Consider the following 23,826-nt stretch of genomic DNA (forward strand, 5'->3'; position numbering starts at 1 on the left):
AAATTCTCTAACTGGTAAAAGAACTTTCAAAATTTCACCTCCAAGGAAAAAGAAAAAGAAGTTGTCTAAGCTGATGTGTTTACTTGGGTCTCAATATCTTAGTCTAAAGCTGCACTGTCCAATACGGTAGCTACTGGCCATGTGTGGCTATTGGGCACTAGTCCAAATTGATATGTGGTATATGTGTAGAACACACACTGGATTTCAAAGATTTAGAATGGAAAAAAAACAATGTAAAATGTCTCAATATTTTGCATACAGAAATTGAAATTATAATATTTTATATTTATCAGATTAAATAAAAACATTATTGGGGGAGGAGTCAAGACAGAGGTGTGGGAAGACACAGAGTTAGCATCTCCCCACAACAAGGGCACCTGCTAGCCACTGGTAGGAGACCCTGATGCCCAAGGAGACAGAAGGAACCCCAGAGTGAACTGGTAGGACACAGGGGGACTGGCAGGGGAGGAGAAGTAGAGGCCAGACAAGATCGGCACCCCTGAGGCCAGGGAGATAAGGAGAGGCAGGTGGGAGGGACTCTCTATGAAGAGCAGGAGAGGAGCAGAGGGCGATCGCCTGACCCACTTGGGCCAGGGAGCCTGCTGAAGTCCCAAGCTGGTATCCCCCCGCAAGGCCCCATCCAGGCCGCATGGGTCCTGAGGGCATAGGAGGGAGGCTGGGGAGATCAGGAGAGGCAGGTGGGAGGGGCCTTCCCAGACCAGAGAAGCAGGAGAGGAGAGGAGGGCATTTACTCTGCCCACTCGAGCCCAGGAAGCCTACTAAGCTCCCAGGTGAGGTCCCCTGCCCTCTGAGACCAGGGGTGGGAGGCACGCCTGGGCCCCTTCTGTTCCTTGGCCTAAGCCCCACCCCCCACAGTCCCCAGGGCCTTTTTCATCCCTGTGGGTCCTGAGCATTGGCTCCACCCAACACCCAAACCTTGCCCTTGCTTAGGACCCGCTCTCCACAGCCAAGGCCTTCCCCTCCCCCCCGTTTTTTTTTCTTCTTTTCCCTCCTGCTCTTTTTTATTACTGTGGTACTGATGTACCTTCCAGTTGCTGACTCATCTATATTTTTATTTTTACATTCTCTTTCTATATCTCTTAGCTTCCTAGTCTAGTTTTATTTTTTACTTTGTTATTGCTCTCTTTTTTTTTTTGGTCAACCCACATGGCTCCTGTGGTGGGAGCTCTGAGTCCAAACCACTGGACTAACAGAGAACCTCAGACTCAGGGAATATTCATTGGAGTGAGGTCTCACAGAGTTCTTCATCTCAGCACCAAGATCCAGCTCTACAAAATAGCCTACAAACTCCAGTGCTGGAAGCCTCAGGCCAAACAACCAATAAAACAGGAAAACAATCCCACTCATAAAAAAAAAAAAAGAAATGAGACAGCAAAGCAAGGAGTAAGGTGAAAACCTATAAGACCAAATAAATGAAGAGGAAATAGGCAATCTACCTGAAAAAGAATTCAGAGTAATGACAGTAAAGGTGATCCAGAATCTCGGAAATAGAATGGAAGCATAGATTGAGAAAAATACAAGAAATGTTTAACAAAGATCTAGAAGAACTAAAGAACAAAAAAGAGAGATGAATAACACAGTGAACTGAAATGAAAAATACACTAGAAGGAATCAATAACAGAATAACTGAGGCAGAATGAATAAGTGAGCTGGAAGACAAAATGGTGGAAATAACTGCCAAGGAGCAGAATAAAGTAAAAAGAATGAAATGAATTGCAGACAACTCAGAGACCTCAGGGACAACACTAAACACACCAACATTAGAATTATAGGGGTCCCAGTAGAAAAGAGAAAAAGAAAGGGTCTGAGAAAATACTTAAAGAGATTATAGTGGAAAACTTCCCTAACATGGGAAAAGAAATAGTCACCCAAGTCTGGGAAGCACAGAAAGTCCCATAGAGGATAAACCCTGGGAAAAACACACCAAGGCACATATTAATCAAACTAACAAAAGTTAAATTCAAAGAAAAAGTATTAAAAGCAGCAAGGGAAAAACAAAAAATAACATACAAAGGAATCCCCATAAGGTTATCAGCTGATTTTTCAGTGGAAATTCTGCAGGCCAGAGGGGAGTGGCAGGATATTCTTAAAATGATGAAAGAGAAAAACCTACAGCCAAGATTACACTACCTAGCAAGAGTCTCATTCAGATTCAATGGAGAAGTCAAAAGCTTTTCAGACAAGCAAAAGCTAAGAGAATTCAGCACCACCAAACCAGCTTTACAACAAATGCTAAAGAACCTTCTCTAAGTGGAAAACACAAGAGAAGAAAAAGACCCACAAAAACAAACTCAAAGCAATTAAGAAAATGGTAACAGGGACATACATATTGATAATAACCTTGAATATAAATGGTTAAATGCCCCAAGGGAAAGACACAGACTGCTCAAGAGATACAACAACAAGACCCATATATATATGCTCTCTATAAAAGACCCACTTCACACCTAGAGACACATACAGACTGAAAGTGAAGGGATGGAAAAAGATACTCCGTGCAAACGCAAATCAAAAGAAAGCTGGAGTAGCAATACTTGTATCAGATAAACAGACTTTAAAATAAAGACTGCTACAAGAGATACAGAGGGACACCACATATTGATCAAAGGGTCAATGAAAGAAGAAGATATAACAATTATAAATGTTTATGCACCCAACAGAGGAGCACCTCAATACATAAGGCAAATGCTGACAACCATGAAAGAAGAAATTAACAGTAACACAAAAATAGTAGGGGACTTTAACACCCCACTTATACCAATGGACAGATCATCCAAACAGAAAATAAATACGGAAACAAAAGTTTTAAATGATACAATAGACCACATACATCTAATTGATATTTATATAACATTCCACCCCAAAGTGGCAGAATACACTTTCTTCTCAAGTACACATGGAACATTCTCCAGGATAGATCATGTCTTGGGTCACAAATGAAGCCTTGGAATATTTAAGAAAACTGAAATCATATCAAGCATCTTTTCAGACCACAGTGCTATGAGACTGGAAATCAATTACAGGAAAAAAACTATAAAAAACACAAATACATGGAGGTTAAACAGTGTGCTACTAAATTACCAGGATATCACTGAAGAAATCAAAGAAGAAATTTAAAAAAACATAGAAAAAAATGACAACGAAAACACGACAACCCAAAACCTATGGGACGCAGCAAAAGCAGTTCTAAGAGGGAAGTTTATAGCAATTCAATCTCACCTCAAGAAACAACAAAAATCTCAAATACACAATCTAAACTGCACTTAAAACAACTACAGAAAGAAGAACAAAGAAAACCAAAAGTCAGTACAAAGAAAGGAATCATAAAGATCAAAGCAGAAATAAATGAAACAGAAATGAAGAAAACAATACCAAAGATCAATAAAACTAAAAGCTGGTTCTTTGAGAAGATAAACAAACTTGATAAACCCTTAGCCCGACTCATCAAGAAAAAAAGGGAGAGGATGCAAATCAATAAAATTAGAAATAAAAAAGGAGAAATCACAACTGACACTGGAGAAATACAAAGGATTATAAAAGACTACTACAAACAACTATATTCCAATAAAATGGACAACCACAAAGAAATGGACAAATTCTTGGAAAGGTACAATTTTCCAAGACTGAACCAGGAAGAATTAGAAAATACAAACAGACCTATCACAAGTAATGAAATGAAACTGTAATTAAAAATCTTCCAACAAACAAAAGTCCAGGACAAGATGGATTCACAGGCAAATTCTATCAAACATTTAGAGAAGAGCTAACACCGATACTTCTCAAACTCTTCCAAAAAATTGCAGAGGAAGAAACACTCCCAAATTCATTCTACAAAGCCCCCATCACCCTGATACCAAAACCAGAAAAAGATATCACAAAAAAAGAAAATTATACATCAATATCACTGATGAACATAGATGCAAAAATCCTGAACAAAATACTAGTGAACAGAATCCAACAGCACACTAAAAGGATCATACACCATGATCAAGTGTGATTTATCCCAGGGATGCAAGGATTCTTCAATATACACAAATCAATCAATGTGATACACCATATTAACAAACTGAAGAATAAAAACCATAGGATCGTCTCAATAGATGCAGAAAAAACTTTGCCAAATTCAACACCCATTTATGATAAAAACTCTCCAGAAAATAGGCATAGAGGGAAACTACCTCAACATAATAAAGGCCATATATGACAAATCCACAGCTAGCATCATACTCAATGGTGAAAAATGGAAAGCATTTCCACTAGAATCAGGAAAAAGACAAGAATGTCCACTCTCACCACTCTTATTCAACACAGTTTTGGAAGTCCTAGCCACAGATATCAGGGAAGAAAAAGAAATAAAAGGAATACAAATTGGAAAAGAAGTAAAATTGTCACTATTTGCTGATGACATGACACTATACATAGAATATTCTAAAGATGCCACCAGAGAGCTACTTGAACTAATCAATGAATTTCATAAGGTTGCAGGATACAAAATTAATGCACAGAAATATCTGGCATTCTTGTACACCAACAATGAAAAATCAGAAAAGGAAATTAAGGAAACACTCCCATTTACCACTGCAACAAAAAGAATAAAATACCAATGAATAAACCTGCCTAAGGAGGTGAAGACTTGTACTCAGAAAACTATAAGACACTGATGAAAGAAATCAAAGATGACATAAACAGATGGAGAAATATACCATGTTCTTGGATTGGAAGAATCAATATTGTGAAAATGACTATACTACCCAAAGCAACCTACAGATTCAGTGCAATCCCTGTCAAATTACCAATGGCATTTTTTACAGAAATAGAACAAAAATATTACAATTCATATGGAAGCACAAAAGACCCCGAATAGCCAAAGCAATCTTGGGAAAGAAAAACGGAGTTGGAGGAAGCAGGCTCCCCGACTTCAAACTGTACCACAAAGCTACAGTAATCAAGACATTATGGTACCAGCACAAAAAGAGAAATATAGATCAATGGTACAGGATTGGATGCCCAGAGATAAACCCACGCACATATGGGCACCTAATTTACGACAAAGAAGGCAAGAACATACAATGGAGAAAAGACAGCCTCTTCAATAAGTGGTGTTGGGAAAACTGGACAGCTACATGTAAAAGAATGAAATTAGAACGCTACCTAACACCATACAGAAAAATAAACTCAAAATCGATTAAAGACTTAAATGTGAGACCAGACACAATAAAACTTTTAGAGGAAAAACATAGAAAAAACACTCTTTGACATAAACCACAACAACATCTTTTTTGACCCATCTCCTAGATTAACAGAAATTTAAAAAATAAACAAATAGGACTTAATGAAACTTAAAAGCTTTTGCACAGCAAAGGAAACCATAAACAAGACAAAAAGACAACCCTCAGAATGGGAGAAAATATTTGCAAATGAAACAACAGACAAAGGGTTAATCTCCAAAATATACAAAGAGCTCATGGAGATCAATATCAAAAAAACAAAGAATCCAGTTAAAAAATGGGTGGAAGACCTAAATAGACATTTCACCAAGGAAGACATACAGACGGCCAAGAGCCACATAAAAAGATGCTCAGCATCACTAATTATCAGAGAAATGCAAATCAAACCTACAATGAGGTATCACCTCACACAGGTCAAAATGGCCATTATCAAAAATACTAGAAACAATAAATGCTGGAAAGGGTGTGGTGAAAAGGGAACCCTCCTACACTGTTGGTGGGAATGTAAATTTGATACAATCACTATGGAAAACAGTATGGAGGTTCCTTAAAAAACTAAAAAAAAAAAAACTAAAAATGGAACTACCATATGACCCAGCAATATCACTACTGAGCATATACCCTGAGAAAACTGTAATTCAAAAGAAGGCATGCACCACAATGTTCACTGCAGCACTATATACAATAGCCAGGACATGGAACCAACTGAAATGTCCATCAACAGATGAATTGATAAAGAAGACGTGGCACATATATACAATGGAATATTACTCAGCCATAAAAAGAAATGAAATTGAGTTATTTATAGTGAGGTGGATGGACCTAGAGACTGCCACACAGAGCGAAGTAAGTCAGAAAGAGAAAAACGAATACCATATGCTAACGCATACATATGGAATCTTAAAAAAAAAAAAATGGTACTGATGAACCTAGAGGTAGACATAGAGAATGGACTTGATGACATGGGGTGGGAGGGCGAACCTGGGGCAAAGTAAGAGTAGCATCGACATATATACACTACCAATGTAAAACAGCTGGCTGGTGGGAAGCAGCAGCATAGCACAGAGAGAACGGCTCGGTGCTTTGTGAGGACCTACAGGGATGGGATAGGGAGGATGGGAGGGAGGATAAGGTGGGAGGGGATATGCGGACATGTGTATGCATATGGCTGACTCGCTTTGCTGTGCAACAGAAACTAACCGGGTATTGTGAAGCAATTATTCTCCAATGAAGATCTATTAAAAAATTATTAAATTAATTTCATCTGTTTCTTTCTACTTTTCTTAATGTACCTCCTAATAAATTTATGATGACATACATGGTTCATATTTTGGCTCTCACTATATTTCCTTTTTTAAAAAATTTTTATTTTATATATATTTTTATACAGCAGGTTCTTATTAGTCATCCATTTTACACACATCAGTGTATACATGTCAATCCCAATCTCCCAATTCATACCACCACCCCCCACCCCCACCACTTTCCCACCTTGGTGTCCATCCGTCTTTTCTCTACTTCTGTGTCTCAATTTCCGCTCTGCAAACCGGTTCATCTGTACCATTTTCTAGGTTCCACATATATGCATTAATATACGACATTTGTTTTTCCCATTCTGAGTTACTTCACTCGATAAGACAGTCTCCAGACCCATCCACATCTCTACAAATGACCCAATTATGTTCCTTTTATGGCTGAGGAATATTCCATTGTAAATATGTACCACACCTTCTTTATTCATTCCGTCTGTCAATGGGCATTTAGGTTGCTTCCATGACCTGGCTTTGTAAATAGTGCTGCAATGAACATTGGGGTGCATGTGTCTTTTTGAATTACGGTTTTCTCTGGGTATATGCCCAGTAGTGGAATTGCTGGGTCATATCGTAATTCTATTTTTAGATTTTTAAGGAACGTCCATACTGTTCTCCATAGTTGCTGTATCAAATTACATTCCCAACAACAGAGCAAGAGGGTTCCCTTCTCTCCACACCCTCTCCAGCATTCGTTGTTTGTAGATTTTCTAATGATACCCATTCTGACTGGTGTGAGGTGATACCTCAGTGTAGTTTTGATTTGCATTTCTCTAACAGTGATGTTGAGCAGCTTTTCATGTGCCTCTTGGCCATCTGTATGTCTTCTTTGGAGAAATGTCTATTCAGGTCTTCTGTTCATTTTTGAATTGAGTTGTTTGTTTTTTTAATATTGAGGTGCATGAGCTGTTTATATATTTTGCAGATTAATCCTTTGTCCGTTGATTCATTTTCAAATGTTTTCTCCCATTCTGAGGGTTGTCTTTTCGTCTTGTTTATTGTTTCCTTTGCTGTGCAAAAGCTTTGAAGTTTCATTAAGTCCCATTTGTTTAGTTTTGTTTTTGTTTCCATTACTCTAGGAGATGGATTAAAAAATATCTTGCTGTGATTTATATCAAAGAGTGTTCTTCCTATGTTTTCTTCTAAGAGTTTTATAGTGTCCGGTCTTACATTTAGGTCTCTAACCCATTTTGAGTTTATTTTTGTGTATGGTGTTAGGGAATGTTCTCATTTCATTCTTTTACATGTAGCTGTCCATTTTTCCCAGTACCACTTATTGAAGAGACTGTCTTTTCTCCATTGTATATCCTTGCCCCCTTTATCATAGATTAGTTGACCATAGGTGCATGGGTTTATCTCTGGGCTTTCTATCCCATTCCATTGACCTATATTTATGGTTTTGTGACAGTACCATATTGTCTTGATTACTGTAGCTTTGTAGTATAGTCTGAAGTCAGTGAGTGTGATTCCTCCAATGCCATTTTTTTCCCTCAGGACAGCTTTGGCAACACAGGGTCCTCTGTGTCTCCATACAAATTTTCAGATTTTCTGTTGTAGTTCTGTAAAAAATGCCATTGGTATGTTGATAGGGATTGCACTGAATCTGTAGATTGCTTTGGGTAGTATAGTCATTTTCACAATATTGATTCTTCCAATCAAAGAACATGGTATATCTCTCCATCTGTTGGTATCATCTTTAATTTCTTTCATCAGTGTCTTATAGTTTTCTGCATACAGGTCTTTTGTCTTCCTAGGTAGGTTTATTCCTAGGTATTTTATTTTTTTTGTTCCAATGGTAAATGGGGTTGTTTCCTTAATTTCTCTTTCAGATTTTTCATCATTAGTGTATAGGAGTGCAAGAGATTTCTGTGCATTAATCTTGTATCCTGAAACTTTACCAAATTCAATGATTAGCTCTAGCAGTTTCTGGGTGGCATCTTTAAGATTCTTTATGTATAGTATCATGTCATCTGCAAACAGTGAGTTCTACTTCTTCTTTTCCAATTTGTATTCTCTTTATTTCTTTTTCTTCTCTGATTGTAGTGGCTAGGACTTCCAAAACTATGCTGAATAATAGTGGTGAGGGTGGACGTCCTTGTCTTGTTCCTGATCTTAGAGGAAATGCCTTCAGTTTTTCACCATTGAGAATGTTTGCCGTGGGTTTGTCACATATGGCCTTTATTATTTTGAGGTAGGTTCCCTCTATGCCCACTTTCTGGAGAGTTTTTATCATAAATGGGTGTTGAATTTTGTCAAAAGCTTTTTCTGCATCTATTAAGATGATCATATGGTCTTTATTCTTCAATTTGTTAATATGGTGTATCGCATTGATTGATTTGCATATATTGAAGAATCCTTGCTTCCCTGGGATAAATCCCATTTTATCATGGTGTATGATCCTTTTAATGTGCTGTTGGATTCTGTTTGCTAGTATTTTGTTGAGGATTTTTGCAACTATATTCATCAGTGATATTGGTCTGTAATTTTCTTTTTTTGTAGTACCTTTGTCTGGTTTTGGTATCAGGGTGATGGTGGCCTCATAGAATGAGTTTAGAAGTTTTCCTTCCTCTGCAATTTTTTGAAAGAGACTGAGAAGGATGGGTGTTAACTCTTCTCTAAATGTTTGATAGAATTCAGCTGTGAAGCCATCTTGTCCTGGACTTTTGTTTGTTGGAAGATTTTTAATCACAGTTTCAATTTCCTTGTGATTGGTCTGTTCATGTTTTCTGTTTCTTCCTGGTTCAGTCTTATAAGGTTATACCTTTCTAAGAATTTGTCCATTTCTTCCAGGTTGTCCATTTCATTGGCATAGAGTTGCCTGTAGTAGTCTCTTCGGAAACTTTGTATTTCTGTGGTGTCTTTTGTAACTTCTCCTTTTTCGTTTCTAATTTTATTGATTTGAGTCCTCTCCCTCTTTTTCTTGATGGGTCTGGCTAATGGTTTCTCTATTTTTTTTATTTTCTCAAAGAACACCCTTTTAGTTTTATTGATCTTTGCTACTATTTTCTGTGTTTCTATTTCATTTATTTCTGCTCTGATCTTTATGACTTCTTTCCTTCTGCTAACTTGGGTTTTGTTTGTTCTTCTTTCTCTAATTCCTTTAGGTGTAACATTAGATTGTTTATTTGAGATTCTTCTTGTTTCTTGAGGTAGGCTTGTATAGCTATAAACTTCCCTCTTAGAATTGCTTTTGCTGCATCCCATAGGTTTTGGTTCGTTGTGTGTTCATTGTCATTTGTCTCTAGGTATTTTTTTATTTCCTCTTTGATTTCTTCAGTGATCTCTTGCTTATTTAGTAACATATTGTTTAGCCTTCATGTGTTTGTGTTTTTTACATTTTTTTTCCCTGCAATTGATTTCTAATCTCATAGCATTGTGGTAAGAAAAGATGCTTGATATGATTTCAATTTTCTTAAGCTTACTGAGGCTTGATTAGTGACCCAAGATATGATCTATCCTGGAGAACGTTCCATGCGCCCTGAATAGAAAGTATAATCTGCTGTTCTTGGATGTAATGTCCTATAAATATCAATTAAATCTATCTGGTCTATTGTGTCATTTAAAGCTTGTGTTTCCTTATTAATTTTCTGTATGGATGATCTGTCCATTGGTGTAAGTGAGGTGTTAAAGTCTCCCTCTATTTTTTGTTACTGGCGATTTCCTGTTTTAGAGCTGTTAGCAGTTGCCTTATGTATTGAGGTGCTCCTATGTTGGGTGCATACATATTTATAATTGTTATATCTTCTTCTTGGATTGATCCCTTGATCATTATGTAGTGCCCTTCCTTGTCTCTTGTAACATTCTTTATTTTAAAGTCTATTTTATCTGATATGAGTATTGCTACTCCAGCTTTCTTTTGATTTCCATTTGCATGGAATATTTTTTCCATCCCCTCACTTTCAATCTGTATGTGTCCCTAGGTCTGAAGTGGGTCTCTTGTAGACAGCATATATATGGGTCTTGTTTTTGTATCCATTCAGTGAGCCTGTGTCTTTTGGTTGGAGCATTTAATCCATTCACGTTTAAGGTAATTATCAATATGTATGTTCCTATTACCGTTTTCTTAACTGTTTTGGGTTTGTTTTTGTAGGTCCGTTTCTTCTCTTGTGTTTCCCACTTAGAGAAATTCTTTTAGCATTTGTTGTAGAGCTGGTTTGGTGGTGCTGAATTCTCTTAGCTTTTGCTTGTCTGTAAAGCTTTTGATTTCTCCATCAAATCTGAATGAGATCCTTGCTGGGTAGAGTAATCTTGGTTGTAGGTTCTTCCCTTTCATCACTTTAAGTATATCATTCCACTTCCTTCTGGCTTGTAGAGTTTCTGCTGAGAAATCCTCTGTTAACCTTATGGGAGTTCCCTTGTATGTTATTTGTTGTTTTTCCCTTGCTGCTTTCAATAATTTTTCTTTGTCTTTAATTTTTGCCAATTTGATTACTGTGTGTCTCAGCATATTTCTCCTTGGGCTTATCCTGTATGGAAATCTCTGTGCTTCCTGGACTTGGGTGGCTATTTCCTTTCCCATGTTAGCGAAGTTTTTGACTATAATCTCTTCAAATATTTTCTCAGGTCCTTTTCTCTCTCTTCTATGAGGTCTCTTATGCTTTCTTCATTTCTTTTCTTTCTTTTCTCTTTATTGTGTTCTGCAGCAGTGAATTCCCCCATTCTGTCTTCCAGGTCACTTATCCGTTCTTCTGCCTCAGTTACTCTGCTATTGATTCCTTCTAGTGTATTTTTCATTTCAGTTATTGTGTTGTTCACCTCTGTTTGTTTGTTTTTTAATTCTTCTAGATCTTTGTTAAACATTTCTTGCATCTTCTCGATCTTTGTCTCCATTCTTTTTCCGAGGTCCTGGATCATCTTCACTATCATTATTCTGAATTCTCTTTCTGGAAGATTGCCTATCTCTGTTTCATTTAGTTGTTTTTCTGGGGTTTTATCTTGTTCATTCATCTGGTACATAGTCCTCTGCCTTTTCATCTTGTCTTATCTTCTGTGAATGTGGTTTTTGTTCCACAGGCTGCAGGACTGTAGTTCTTGCTTCTGCTGTCTGCACTCTAGTGTATGAGGCTATCCGGCTCTCACTATATTTCTATTGCACCACAATGGTTCATGAAATGAATCATACTAGATTAAATTCCTTTAAAATCCCTTCTAGCTCTAAAGGGAACCCTCTTGCACTGTTGCTGGGAATGTAAATTGATAGAGCCACTATGGAGAACAGTATGGAGGTTCCTTAAAAATCTAAAAATAGAACTACCATATGACCCAGCAATCCCACTATTGGGCATATACCCTGAGAAAACCATAATTCAAAAAGAGACATGTACCACAATGTTCACTGCAGCACTATTTACAGTAGCCAGGATATGGAAGCAACCTACATGTCCATTGACAGATGAATGGATAAAGATGTGGCACCTATATACAATGGAATATTACTCAGACATAAAAAGAAATGGAGTTATTTGTAGTGAGGTGGATGGACCTAGAGTCTGTCATACAGAGTGAAGTAACTCAGAAAGAGAAAAACAAATACCATATGCTAACACATATATATGGAATCTAAAACAAACAAACAAACAAAAATGATTCTGATGTACCTAGGGCCAGGACAGGAATAAAGACACAGATGTAGAGGATGGACTTGAGGACATGGGGAGGGGGGAGGGTAAGCTGGGACAAAGTGAGAGAGTAGCATTGACATATATACACTAACAAATGTAAAATACATAGCTAGTGGGAAGCAGCTTCATAGCACAGGGTGACCAGCTTGGTGCTTTGTGACCACCTAGAGGGGTGGGATAGGGAGGGTGGGAGGAAGACGCAAGAGGGAGGGGATATGGGGATGTATGTATACGTAGAGCTGATTCACTTTGTTACACAGCAGAAACTAACACAACATTGTAAAGCAATTATACTCCAATAAAGATGTTAAAAAAATAAATCCCGTCTAGCTCTAGCATGCTGACACTAAGAGACTATAGGTTCAAGCTAGTAAGTTTTAATTTCAAAGTTACTTTAGAGAAATCCAGGGTTAATTACTATTTCATATTTCTCCACACTTTTTCACCCATGCCCACTACTGTTTTCTCAATTCTGTTTCCTACGGATCCCCAGTAGCCAAGAAAAATGAATGTCCATTTATTTATTTATAAACTGGAAGTATACAGTTCATAGGGCCATTCTGAATTGTCATTCAGTCATATTCCTCTGAATCACCTGTGGAACATATAAAAAATATTGATTCCTAGGCTTGATATCTGGAGATTCTGACTCAGTACCTTTGGTATGAGATAGGATCCTATACTTCTCAAGAAGCTACCTACATCACTCAGAGGCTCAGCCAGGTTTGGGAATCAGTTGTCTAGCCTAACTTACTTCATCTGTAGCTGGGGTAAAATTAATTGTTCTAGAGACAAGGCCTGGTGGCCCCCAACCTGGAGCAAGGATGTAGAGCTCCTAACTCCAGCTCACTGCCATTGTTGACACCTGTTCTGACAAACACTCATATTACTCACTCCTCAAGAGCTCCAGCCATCAGTATATCTTCCTTGTCAGTTTTAACATCCAACTCAGGTTCTCCACTAAGCAGAAGCTTCAAGTTATAAATAACCAGCAAAGTACCTAGTGGAAAAATAGATATTTGACTCATCAATATTTAACTATACTATGTGTTAGTCATGGTGCTATTATCTCACCTATGGAATTAAGCCTGCTATAGACCAAATTTCTTTTTGTACTTCAGTAAATAATACGCTTGGATAAGTTCCAAGATATACGTCTTATAGCAAATTCCACTCTCTGCCAAACAGTGTTGAGTTTCTACAGTATAGCGCTTCTTTTTACTATTCATTATGTCTTTCAATGTGGATTCTTAAACTTTGGAACTCTGTTCATAATTTGCATTACAAAAACTGTTAGAAGCCTGAACCAAATTTGTATTATAGGCAAAGCTCTCACTGGCAGAACTGAAGTCAATGCACATAAGAACAAAGATGAATTTTCAACATTTGTATAAATATGAAGTACTGCTTTTAGACCCTGAAACAGGTGTTGGTAAACTTTTTCTGTAAAGGGCCAGATAATAACTACTTCAGGCTTTGCAGGCTTCTCACATCTACTCACAACTCAACTCCACAGCTGTAGCATGAAAGCTGCCGTAGGGAATACACAAATGAATGATGAGGCTATTTCCAATAAAAATTTATTAACAAAAACAGCTATGGGGCTGATAGGACCTGCAGGCGCTAGAGTTTGCTGACCCCTGCTCTAAAGCACAGTAAACAAAAAAATCCAAATTCTTTATGAAATTGATTATAATATCAAGACAAACACCACTGTCAGAGAAATTTTAAGAACAACCAATTACACTTTTTTTGGTAATACTAAAACAGAAGGGAGAACAGCAGAGTGACTAAGAATTTGGACTTGGACTTGGGAGCCTAAATACTTGGGTTACATCCTGGATCAACCATTTACTAGCACAATGACCTCAGGTAAGTTTCCTAACCTCTCTGAACCTAAGTTTTCTAATCTATATGATGGAGCTCATGAGGTACCTAAACCACTGAGTTGTTTAGAGGATTAAATGAGTTAATTTTTATAAAGCATTTAGAAAAGTATTCAGGAAACAATACATCCTTCATTTATATGAGTATTTCACAATTAGAAGGCAACTAAGAGATTACATTAACTGTCCATAAAGTATGCCACATATGTTAATGAAATGAATATTTATTTAATTGCCACTATTTTTCTGCTGTGAGAAAGGGAAAAGGATGACATAAAACATCACTTTTAAACAAAATGACACAGGTTTAGAGAAGAAATTTTGAAGGTAACCACAGGCCAAGTCACAAAAAAAAAAAATCTCAGAATTTGCTATAAGCATAACATAAAACAGAATTTTAATATAAACACAACAGAATTTTGCATATAAACATTACAAAAAGTAGAATGCAAATAGTTTTCTCTAGAGTAGGAATCTTTTTGCTTCCAGATATGAAAAGTGCTAGAAGTCTGGAGAAAGACTGGCACAGAAACCTGGATTCGTTATTTTATAAATTGCTAACTCTCTTATAAACCCTGGCATCATCTAATCATTGATGCTTCAGTATAGCATCTGGTGCAGAGACTGTGATTCCCTGTGGTAATAGCCTGTATCATCCTCTTCTTATCCAGTTTCACCAAGCTCACACAAGTACAAACTTTTCTCCCAATGTCAGGGACTTAAGAATTATTCCTGTTTGGACTCTCCTGAGACAAAACTTATATAAATAAAATGAATAACTGCCCCATATGAGACTCCATGTGATATTGTAAATAGAAGAAAATACGAAATCATATTTATAGTCTTTCATAAGACACTGAAAACAAATACTTTCACATCAAAATTTCAGGGCTGTGATGATCTTACCACATTTCCCATAGATCACATCAAACTGCTGCATCAATTCAGCTTCAGTTTTAAACGGAGAATACTTAAAAATTATAGACAATTCCGTTGAGAATTTCTGAGGATCATCTGTGACAGATTCTCTGGTTCTTGTTAACCATGAAGGTATTGGAACCACAACCTATTAAAAAAACACACATCAATTTACTATGAAATACACAAAGAAAAACCATCATTCTTTTGTCTGATCCTAATTCAGTTCATTTACCATGCAGCCAAATTATAAAACACTAGGTTAAATGTTTATTTTTCCCAGGTATGCTAGTTTTATAAGGAAGAGACACATGACAAATATGTATACTTGGAGTTTTATTCTAAAATGTTCCACTGTAGAATGTGGGAACAGATGGAATCTACCTCAGCCCCCTATGGAATTATGGGTAGAATGGCAGAGGGGACAACAGTATCAGCATTTTAGAAGTTGAAAAGCATATCCAAGTATGACAGCATATCCAAGAAGTATGACAGCATATCCAAGTAACCAATCTAAAGCCCGTGCCAGGCAGGAGAAGCACTAGCCTGATTTACAATTCAGAATCTGCTAAAAGGCTCAGAGATTGATGGCATGAATTAACTCTGGAGGTAGGGTAAAAGGAGAAGAGAGCTAGAAGTAGCATCCAGGTCCTCACCTGGCAATAGCTCCTCCCCCACCTCCACAGGGACTGATGTTTATTAACTGGAAAGAGTGGAACAAAGCACGTCTGGATTAGCGGATATATCAGGCACAGTTGGCAGGGGACCTTACTTAGATTAGAGGGATTAAATAAAAGTATACATATTGGATGCTGAGAACCCCAGATCCCTTCTCTCATTTGGCTCCCAGGAAGCTGTCAGCTAGACCTTCAGGCAGAAGCCTGTAAGAGTCTTCTTTGAGATATCTGACCAGCCCAGAAGGAAAGACATGAGGCAAATTATATTGAGGATTTTCCAATAAAACATCCCAGTTAGATCCCATTATTGTGACCTGCATAGCTGTCAAGCCCCACCCACACTCTCAGAGCTTTCAATTGGCACTTTATTGAACTAATCTTTAAAGTATTCAGGATTAACAGTCATCTAAGAAAAGCCTCTAATGTGACAGACAGAGACCAAATAAACAAGCACAAACAAAGCAACCCAGTGGTAACAAAAACCATAAGAGGAAGATGAAAATTTCAGGGGGAAAAAATTCAATCGTAGTTAATATCTTCAGTGCTCTAAGAAGAAATATTGTATCCATGAAACAAGAACTACATATCTTTAAAAAGGAATATTGAGAGACTAAAAAGACTCCTTAGAAGTAAAGAATATGATTACAGAAAAAATTTTCTTTTTAAAGGTTGGAAGATAAATGTAAGAAAATCTCCCAGAAAACAAAACAAAAATATAAAGAACAGAAAACAGGAGAGAAAGGGTAAGAAAACTAAAGAACTGTCTCTAGACATCCAAGAGCTAAGAACAGGTGTTGTAAAAGGAGAGAAAAGATAATATGGATGGAAGAAAATCATGCAATATTACAGGAAAATATCCCAGAATTAAAGAACATGAGTTTCCAGACTGAAAATGTTCAACAAGCACCCAGCACGATGGGTACAAACAGACCCACCCAGAGGCAAAACACTGAAATCAGAACAGAGGGGGAAAAGCCCTCCCAAAAATAGAGGGAGGGGGGAGAAGAATGGGTCACCTAGAAAACTCAGGAATTTAAATGGCTTCAGACTTCTCAACACTAGAAATTATAAGATCATGGAGCAATGCCTTCAAAATTCTGAAAGAAAACTAATTCCAAGAAAAAACATCAAGCCAAACTATCATTAAGTGTTTGGGTAGGATAAAAACATTTTCATGCATGTGAAGTCTCAAAATATTTTACCCCTCATGCCCTCTTGCTGAGAAAGCTAATGGAGGATATGTTACACCAAGAAGAGGGAGCACACTAGGAAAGACCTGACACAGAAGAGAAGTAAAGAGAATTGCCAGAATGATGGCAGGGGCATATCCCAGGATGGCAGCTGAATACCAGCCATGGAAAGCAGGAATGTGAGGTGCAGCACATAAGAAGATTCCAGAGTAGAGTTCTTCAAGACGGTGGAACCATCAAAATAACAGGCTGAGACTGGGGTTAACACAGTGATAAAAGACATATAAGACCAAGCAAATATTCAGTGATAGCGATAAGCATACAGAACACTAAGCAGGCAATTAGTAATTATTAATTAAAAGTTTTGCAGGAGAGAGGAAAATCATAGTTTGTGACACGGTATAATTGTATGTAGTGCCTGTATAGTCTCTAATGTAAATAGTGAATATTGGCACAACCAAAATTACAACTGAGCCATATTGAGGGTGGAGAATTGGAAGGGTATGTATGTGTGATGGGAGCAAAGAAAAAGAAACAGATAAATCCTCCCCTTTTACAGTGGGAGGTTAACAGAATAGATAATGCCTAAATCAAATCAAGAAGTAGCAATACAAGCATGTTATATAGAGATTTACAGGAAAATAGCAAAAGAATCAGCTAATACTGTTGAAAGAGATTGCCTCTGTAGAAGTGGAAATGGAAAGGGGCTGCAGGCTTTAGTTTAAAAAAAAAAAAAGGAAATGACCCATTTTAGGAAAACTATAACCTCAGCTTTGGCCCAATTTCCCACATCCTTTACATACAAAAAGTACAATATAAATGCTTAAAGTATTGCGTTTCCTCATGTCAGAATCCCACTCAGCTACTCCCTATTGCTTCCAGACTATTCCTGTTAACCAGCCCCACTCCACTGCTGCCAGCGGGCATGCTGGGCTCCTGCTGGACAGTCCCCCATCTCCACACTGTCCCTCCAAACCCCACAGTCATCTCAGGTCTGAGACTTGCCACATGCTATTTCTCACCATATACCAACCTTTCCAGTTACACGTTGTCCTCTCCCCATAAAACCCTCATTGGCCACTCAAGGCTCTCTCATCTCTCCATCCATATCACTGCTTTTGACAATTGAGTAACAGCAGGAACACATACTCATTGAACAGCATGCTTTTTAAACACCCCTGTTTTTTTATTTATCCAGTTCATACGTGTCTGCCTTATTTGGTGATAAGACTGAAAATACTGACGGTCGGGTGGTCCCGCTTGTTTTCTACCTTCCACAGGGTCTACCCAGTGCTAGGCAGACAGCAGTTCCTCAACATGTATTTGCTATATTGAATTATAACTGATGTTCATAATACTAAACTCAGACACTGCAAATTAATAAAATGTCTCTGGGTCAGCAAATGGAATTGAAATTATGGTCAACAGAGTTACAGTTTTAAGTCTGTTTTGCATTCAATTTCTTTAGATGTTGTTTTCCAAGTCTTTTGAATCCAATATTCTATTTTAAAAATGATACTCTAGGGCTTCCCTGGTGGCGCAGTGGCCGATGCAGGGGACGGGGGTTTGTTCCCCGGTCCGGGAGGATCCCGTGTGCCGCGGAGCAGCTGGGCCCATGAGCAGCTGGGCCCGTGAGCCGCATCCAGAGCCTGCGCGTCCGGAGCCTGTGCTCTGCGGCGGGAGAGGCCACGGCGATGAGAGGCCCACGTACCGCGAAAAAAAAAAAAAAGATACTCTAATTTACAGACAAGTGGTGGAAATGTTTTGCAAGCTTCTTCCAAAAAGCTCATTGTGCCAAAGGGAGCCTCTTATTCTGGAAAATTTGTGTACATGGATAATAAAAATAAAGTTCTGAAAACTGTCTAGGAGTTACAAACCTACTCAAGGAAGGATCAATAGGACAGGCCTCCAATGACCCCAGAATGGCCAGCTACCCTCTCTCCATTTCCCAAATATACTCTTAAATTTCTAAAGCATAATCAGAAAGAACCCACGGTAGACTTTACCTCCTGAAACGGTAAATGAAAACAATTCCATTACCATGGGAACCGAAGGAAAATTCTCAACCCTTACCTCACTTAGACCTTCTCTTTCACAAAATGTCTGAGAAAAAAACACACAGGTCATCGTTTCTTCCTTCTTTGTGAAAAGAATAAAGTCTTTTCCAATCCTCATGGATCCACTATATTAAAAATCAAGAACATAACGGTTTACATCTCAAACACTAGAAAGAAGGAACAGGCGAGCATGATATCGTGTACTGTACCAGGTTGTTCTTTTCACAGAAATAACTCCCCTGTTTTGCTGACTCATCACCAAGAGTGTATAAGTATGATATTTTTTTTTTCTCAAAGCAGAGCAGAATTTGAACTAATCCAGGCCCACATTCTGGCTTGAGATAAGGTGCTGTCCATGGCTCCAGCAAAGAACAATCATCTGTCCCTGGCAGGTGCTACACAGGTGATCGTAGCCTCATGTCCTCACTTTTCTTTGAGGCAGACCAGTAACATAAGCTGTGGACACATATAACACCTACACTAAGATACACTTTGAGAAACAATAGGACCTAGAGATGTGATGAAGCTTTAAGCTACAGGGGTGCTACTTCAGCCATCTCTGAAAAAAAGATTCATCATCTATTTAAGAATTAAATTTTAAATTTTAATTTTAATTAAATTTTAAAACATTGTAAAGGTTCAAGTCAGTTATGGGTAGTGGAAATTCTAAAACAAGATAGGACTCTCAAGTTTATATTTGCTTCTAAAATTTCCTTTAACCAAATATTAGTCCCAATAATCAAAATCAATAATATATGCATTAAGGAAAACAATTCTCACCTTTTAAGACCATTGCCATATTGCCCAATAAACTTCAAACTTGATAACCGTTTCTTGGATGTTCCAAAGTAAATGATATCTGAAGCTTCCTCTATAATTGACAAAGACATGTAAGTGGTTAGGACTTATGAGTCATTCACACCGGCCAGAGGTCCAGTTGTCAGGATGTCACACATATATTAGGACAAATCCATACTTCTTGGGTCAGTCCAAAGACAAGGATCCTTGTCAGGCCCCATAATCTCTGACCAGGATCATAACAGCAATATATTGAAGGAGGTCAGACAGACCTAGCCACGTGACCCTGGGGAAGTAGAGCCTTAATTTCCTTTTCCCTGGGCCTCCCTGGTAGTGCAGTGGTTAAGAATCTTCCTGCCAATGCAAGGGACACGGGTTCGAGCCCTGGTCTGGAAAGATCCCACATGCCACGGAGCAGCTAAGCCCGTGTGCCACAACTACTGAGCATGTGCCCTAGAGCCCGTGAGCCACGACCACTGAGCCCACGTGCCACAACTACTGAAGCCCATGCGCCTAGAGCCCATGCTCTGCAACAAGAGAAGCCAGCGTAATGAGAAGCCCGCGCACCACAAGGAAGAGTAGCCCCCATTTGCCGCAACTAGAGAAAGCCCACGCTCAGCAACGAAGACCCAACACAGCCAAAAATTAATTAATTAATTTTAAAAATATTTTCTTGTCCCTAAAAGGGAACTACTAACACTTATATCACAGATTTGTTGATGAAGATAAATGAAATGAATTAAATGAGATGATGTGTTAACCTTAAAGACAATACATGCCATTTAATAAATGCTAATAAAGGTGCTATAATTATTTGTACCACTAGTAATTTTCTATGCTTTTGGCACTTATCCAGTCCCATGTGAGACTGAGAAGGGCAGAATAGCTTTTGGTCTGCTACTAACTGGGAAGGGCTACTTATTTCAGACTTTGAGAGTTATTCTCCTGATCTCTCCAGGGCATTCTGGAATTCTAGAGAAGAATCCCCTGAACTTCAGAATATACATACCTCCAAGCACAGGAATGTTCCCAGGGAAATAGGAAGAGATAGAAATGGGTCTCCCAATTGGGCTACCTGAATACATGCTCCAGAATTGCCCTGAGGACCCTGTGTCAGTCTGGGGGCAGACATGCTATAGTTCAGTGGCACGTGGCATGAGGTGTGTAAAGACACTCTGCTTGTCTGAAGCTAACTGGACATTTTATCACATGTTCTTATTAAGGGTTGGCTATTAGACGAGGGTATCCATAATGATAATATTAGCTACTGCTTATTATTTAGTATGTGCCAGGTACTATATCATATACTTTATTTGCACCAACTACTTAATATTTATAACAAGCCTACAAGGAAGATACTATTATTATTATTATCTACACATTACGCATGAGGAAATTTAAGTTTTAGGAGTTTATGTAACTTTCCCAAGGTCACACTGATAAATGGTACCCACAGAAATATCACCCAGAGTTGCAGAAGACCAAATCCCATGGTTTTTATCACACACCATATAGACTCCCATGTATGGTGGCCAGAGTTCTGAGCACAGGGACAGAACACTGAATAGGACAGGCATGACCCCTGTCCTCAATAACTTTATGTCATGGTAGGAGAAAGAAGTAGACAAACAAGATCCTTTTGGAGAGTACTAAGTAAGGGAAATAAAACCAGGGTAATGTTACAGGGAATTAACAAGAATGTAGCCTGCAGATAGAATGCTCAGGGAAGGCCTCCTTCATAAGGTGTCATCTGAGATGAGATTTAAATGATGAAGGGCCAGCCAGGTGTGGCTGGAGTGCTATGAGCAAGGGAGTGCGAGGTACGAGAAAAGGTCAAAGAGGTGGACAGAGGCCAAATAATGCAAGAAATTGAAAGTGTTGCTGAGGAATATGAATTTTATTCTAAAGTAATGGAAAACCACTAAGGGTTTTAAGCAGGGGCATCAATATGATCTATTAAAAGAAAAAAATGCACTCAGGATTGCTGTGTGGGGAATGCACTGTGATGGGGCAAGACTGCAAGTGAAAAGAGTTTGGAAATCACCGCAGTCATCTTCTAAGGGTCAAAATTGATTGAGCTCAGCTTGGACAACAGACGGATTCTATTTTCAATCATCAGAAAAACTCTTCCAACTTATCACCTGAGTTCCAACATTAATAAAGAATTGCTCTCAACACTACTGGGCCTTTTTAAAATACAACTGTATATGTCAACTGAAGTGAGTTTCTTCTGAAGAGCTGAATATTTGTCTTACCTGTGTTTTGATTATTTTGTTTGTGGACCCATATAAAGGAGTTGCTTCTTTTTTTAAGGAATTGCTTTAGAATATGTCACACATAGTCTTTTACCATTCAGACCAAGGGGGTCTTTGGAGACTCAAAAGAAGATAATTGCTTTATTTTTTATTCTTAGCTTCTATCAGCACCGGTGATCATTCTTTCCTCTGGTGTGGAACTGACCAGAACACTACCATATTATTTGAACTCCCTCACTGTTTGTTAAATCTGGTGGTCAAAAAGCCTAGCTTGAGGGACATACACAAGTGTTATAAGAATTCAGGGATAAGGTATCCCAATTCATGCAAATCTTTTATGTGAAGGAATAACATCTCAATTCCACAGCAAACAATATTATGTACCTACCCTGTGCTGCCTTTTGCTAGCCTTGAAGATACGAAGATAATCATGCAATGCATTGTAGTTTTCACTACGTAGTTTCAATACGTAGTTTTCACTACGATGAGAACATTCAAGAAGCAACTAAACCTTTGAATGTGCAGGGAAAAAACACAGACTGCTAAAAACAAGGAGAGGTGACCTCTACCTCAAGGTTAAACAAAAAATTTAAAATCTCTTGCAAGCAGTACCTGAAGGGTGTGCTAAACACAACCTCACAGTCTGTGTTTGTTTTCCATTCATTCCCAGATGCTGTTCCTTACAAGAAATCTGTGCCCTGTGCCTGTCATTTTTCTGATAATATTGATTTACGTTCACTTTTGGTCTTGCTTTAGATGGTTACAGTGAATTTACTCTGTCAGCTGGAATATTTAAACCTAAAAAGCTCAACAAGATGTTAAGTCTGGGGTTTATTTTCCCTAATAGCTCCATACTTGTTTATATATATATATATATATATATATCAATTTATTTTTATTTATTTTATAGGTTTTCAGGCTGTTTGTTCTAACAGCCAGGTAGGAATCTAGATAATTCACTTACCAGGGCTCATACCACATCCATCATCCAGGAAGCACAACATGAATCCACCCTGCAGTTCTTCATTATCCACTGTAAGAGAAAGCAGTTATTACTAATAAATAGTGGGCTTAATTTGTTCATCAGACAGTCATGCTGCTCACATAATTATTTGTCCTCCTCAAATGCAGCCACTGAGTGACAGAGTTATGGCACAAGGATAAAGCTCAGAAAGGCATCTTGGCTACAGTTTCATGAGAAACTACAGGGGGAAAACAATCATGCAACAAAAAGGCTTTAAATTAACATAAAACATGTACATATTAATAAATTATGTATACAGCATGACATGCCTTGTTCTGGAATCTGACTGGTCCTTTAAACTTCAGGTATTTTCTCCCTGGGGGAGGGAATAAAGGTAGCCAGTGATGTGGCCCCAGGATCCCTCTATCAAATTGATCAGTCCTGATGCCCTTCCACCAAAGCACTAATTCTGAAGTCAGTCCAGGTCATTCTTATTAAATTCATCAGGCTCTCTTCCAAGTAGCTAATTCCCATAAGAGCCATTTGTGCATGCTTCTCAGTGGCAGCAAATATTTGCCTCTTGAAAAATGTATTTGATTTTTGAAAATAGCTAAGTTATTTGGAGTCAATTTTGATGATTAAGAGATATTAAATTACATAATATAATCTCTTGTTTAAAAAATTTTGAAGGTGTAACTAAAAGTAATGAGAGTAATGTTAATGCACAGTTTGTAATCTGGCTCTTGAAGTAATTTCAACATGTGGATACGTGAATTCCAGCACACCTCTCTCTTTTTTTTGTTAACATAACAACTTTATTGAGAAATAGCTTACACACAAGAGAGCTACACGTTTAAAGTGTACAATGTGACACATTTTGACATATGTAAATACCTGTGGA

General features: G+C 38.0%; 1 protein-coding gene across 1 annotated transcript in view; it reads right to left on the minus strand.

Moving 5' to 3' along the window:
- The window catches only part of MORC1 (MORC family CW-type zinc finger 1), a 179,351-nt gene that overhangs the window by 142,487 nt on the left and 13,038 nt on the right, over nt 1–23,826 (minus strand). Inside the window, exons 4-8 of the mRNA XM_060009873.1 lie at nt 22,926–22,994; nt 19,689–19,779; nt 18,925–19,033; nt 14,973–15,132; nt 13,075–13,180 (exon numbers count right to left, since the gene is read on the minus strand). Coding sequence (XP_059865856.1) covers nt 13,075–13,180; nt 14,973–15,132; nt 18,925–19,033; nt 19,689–19,779; nt 22,926–22,994 — 535 coding nt within the window. The remainder of the gene's footprint in view (nt 1–13,074; nt 13,181–14,972; nt 15,133–18,924; nt 19,034–19,688; nt 19,780–22,925; nt 22,995–23,826) is intronic.

Source organism: Delphinus delphis, chromosome 4 (assembly GCF_949987515.2).
Source record: "Delphinus delphis chromosome 4, mDelDel1.2, whole genome shotgun sequence".
Lineage (NCBI taxonomy): Eukaryota > Metazoa > Chordata > Mammalia > Artiodactyla > Delphinidae > Delphinus > Delphinus delphis.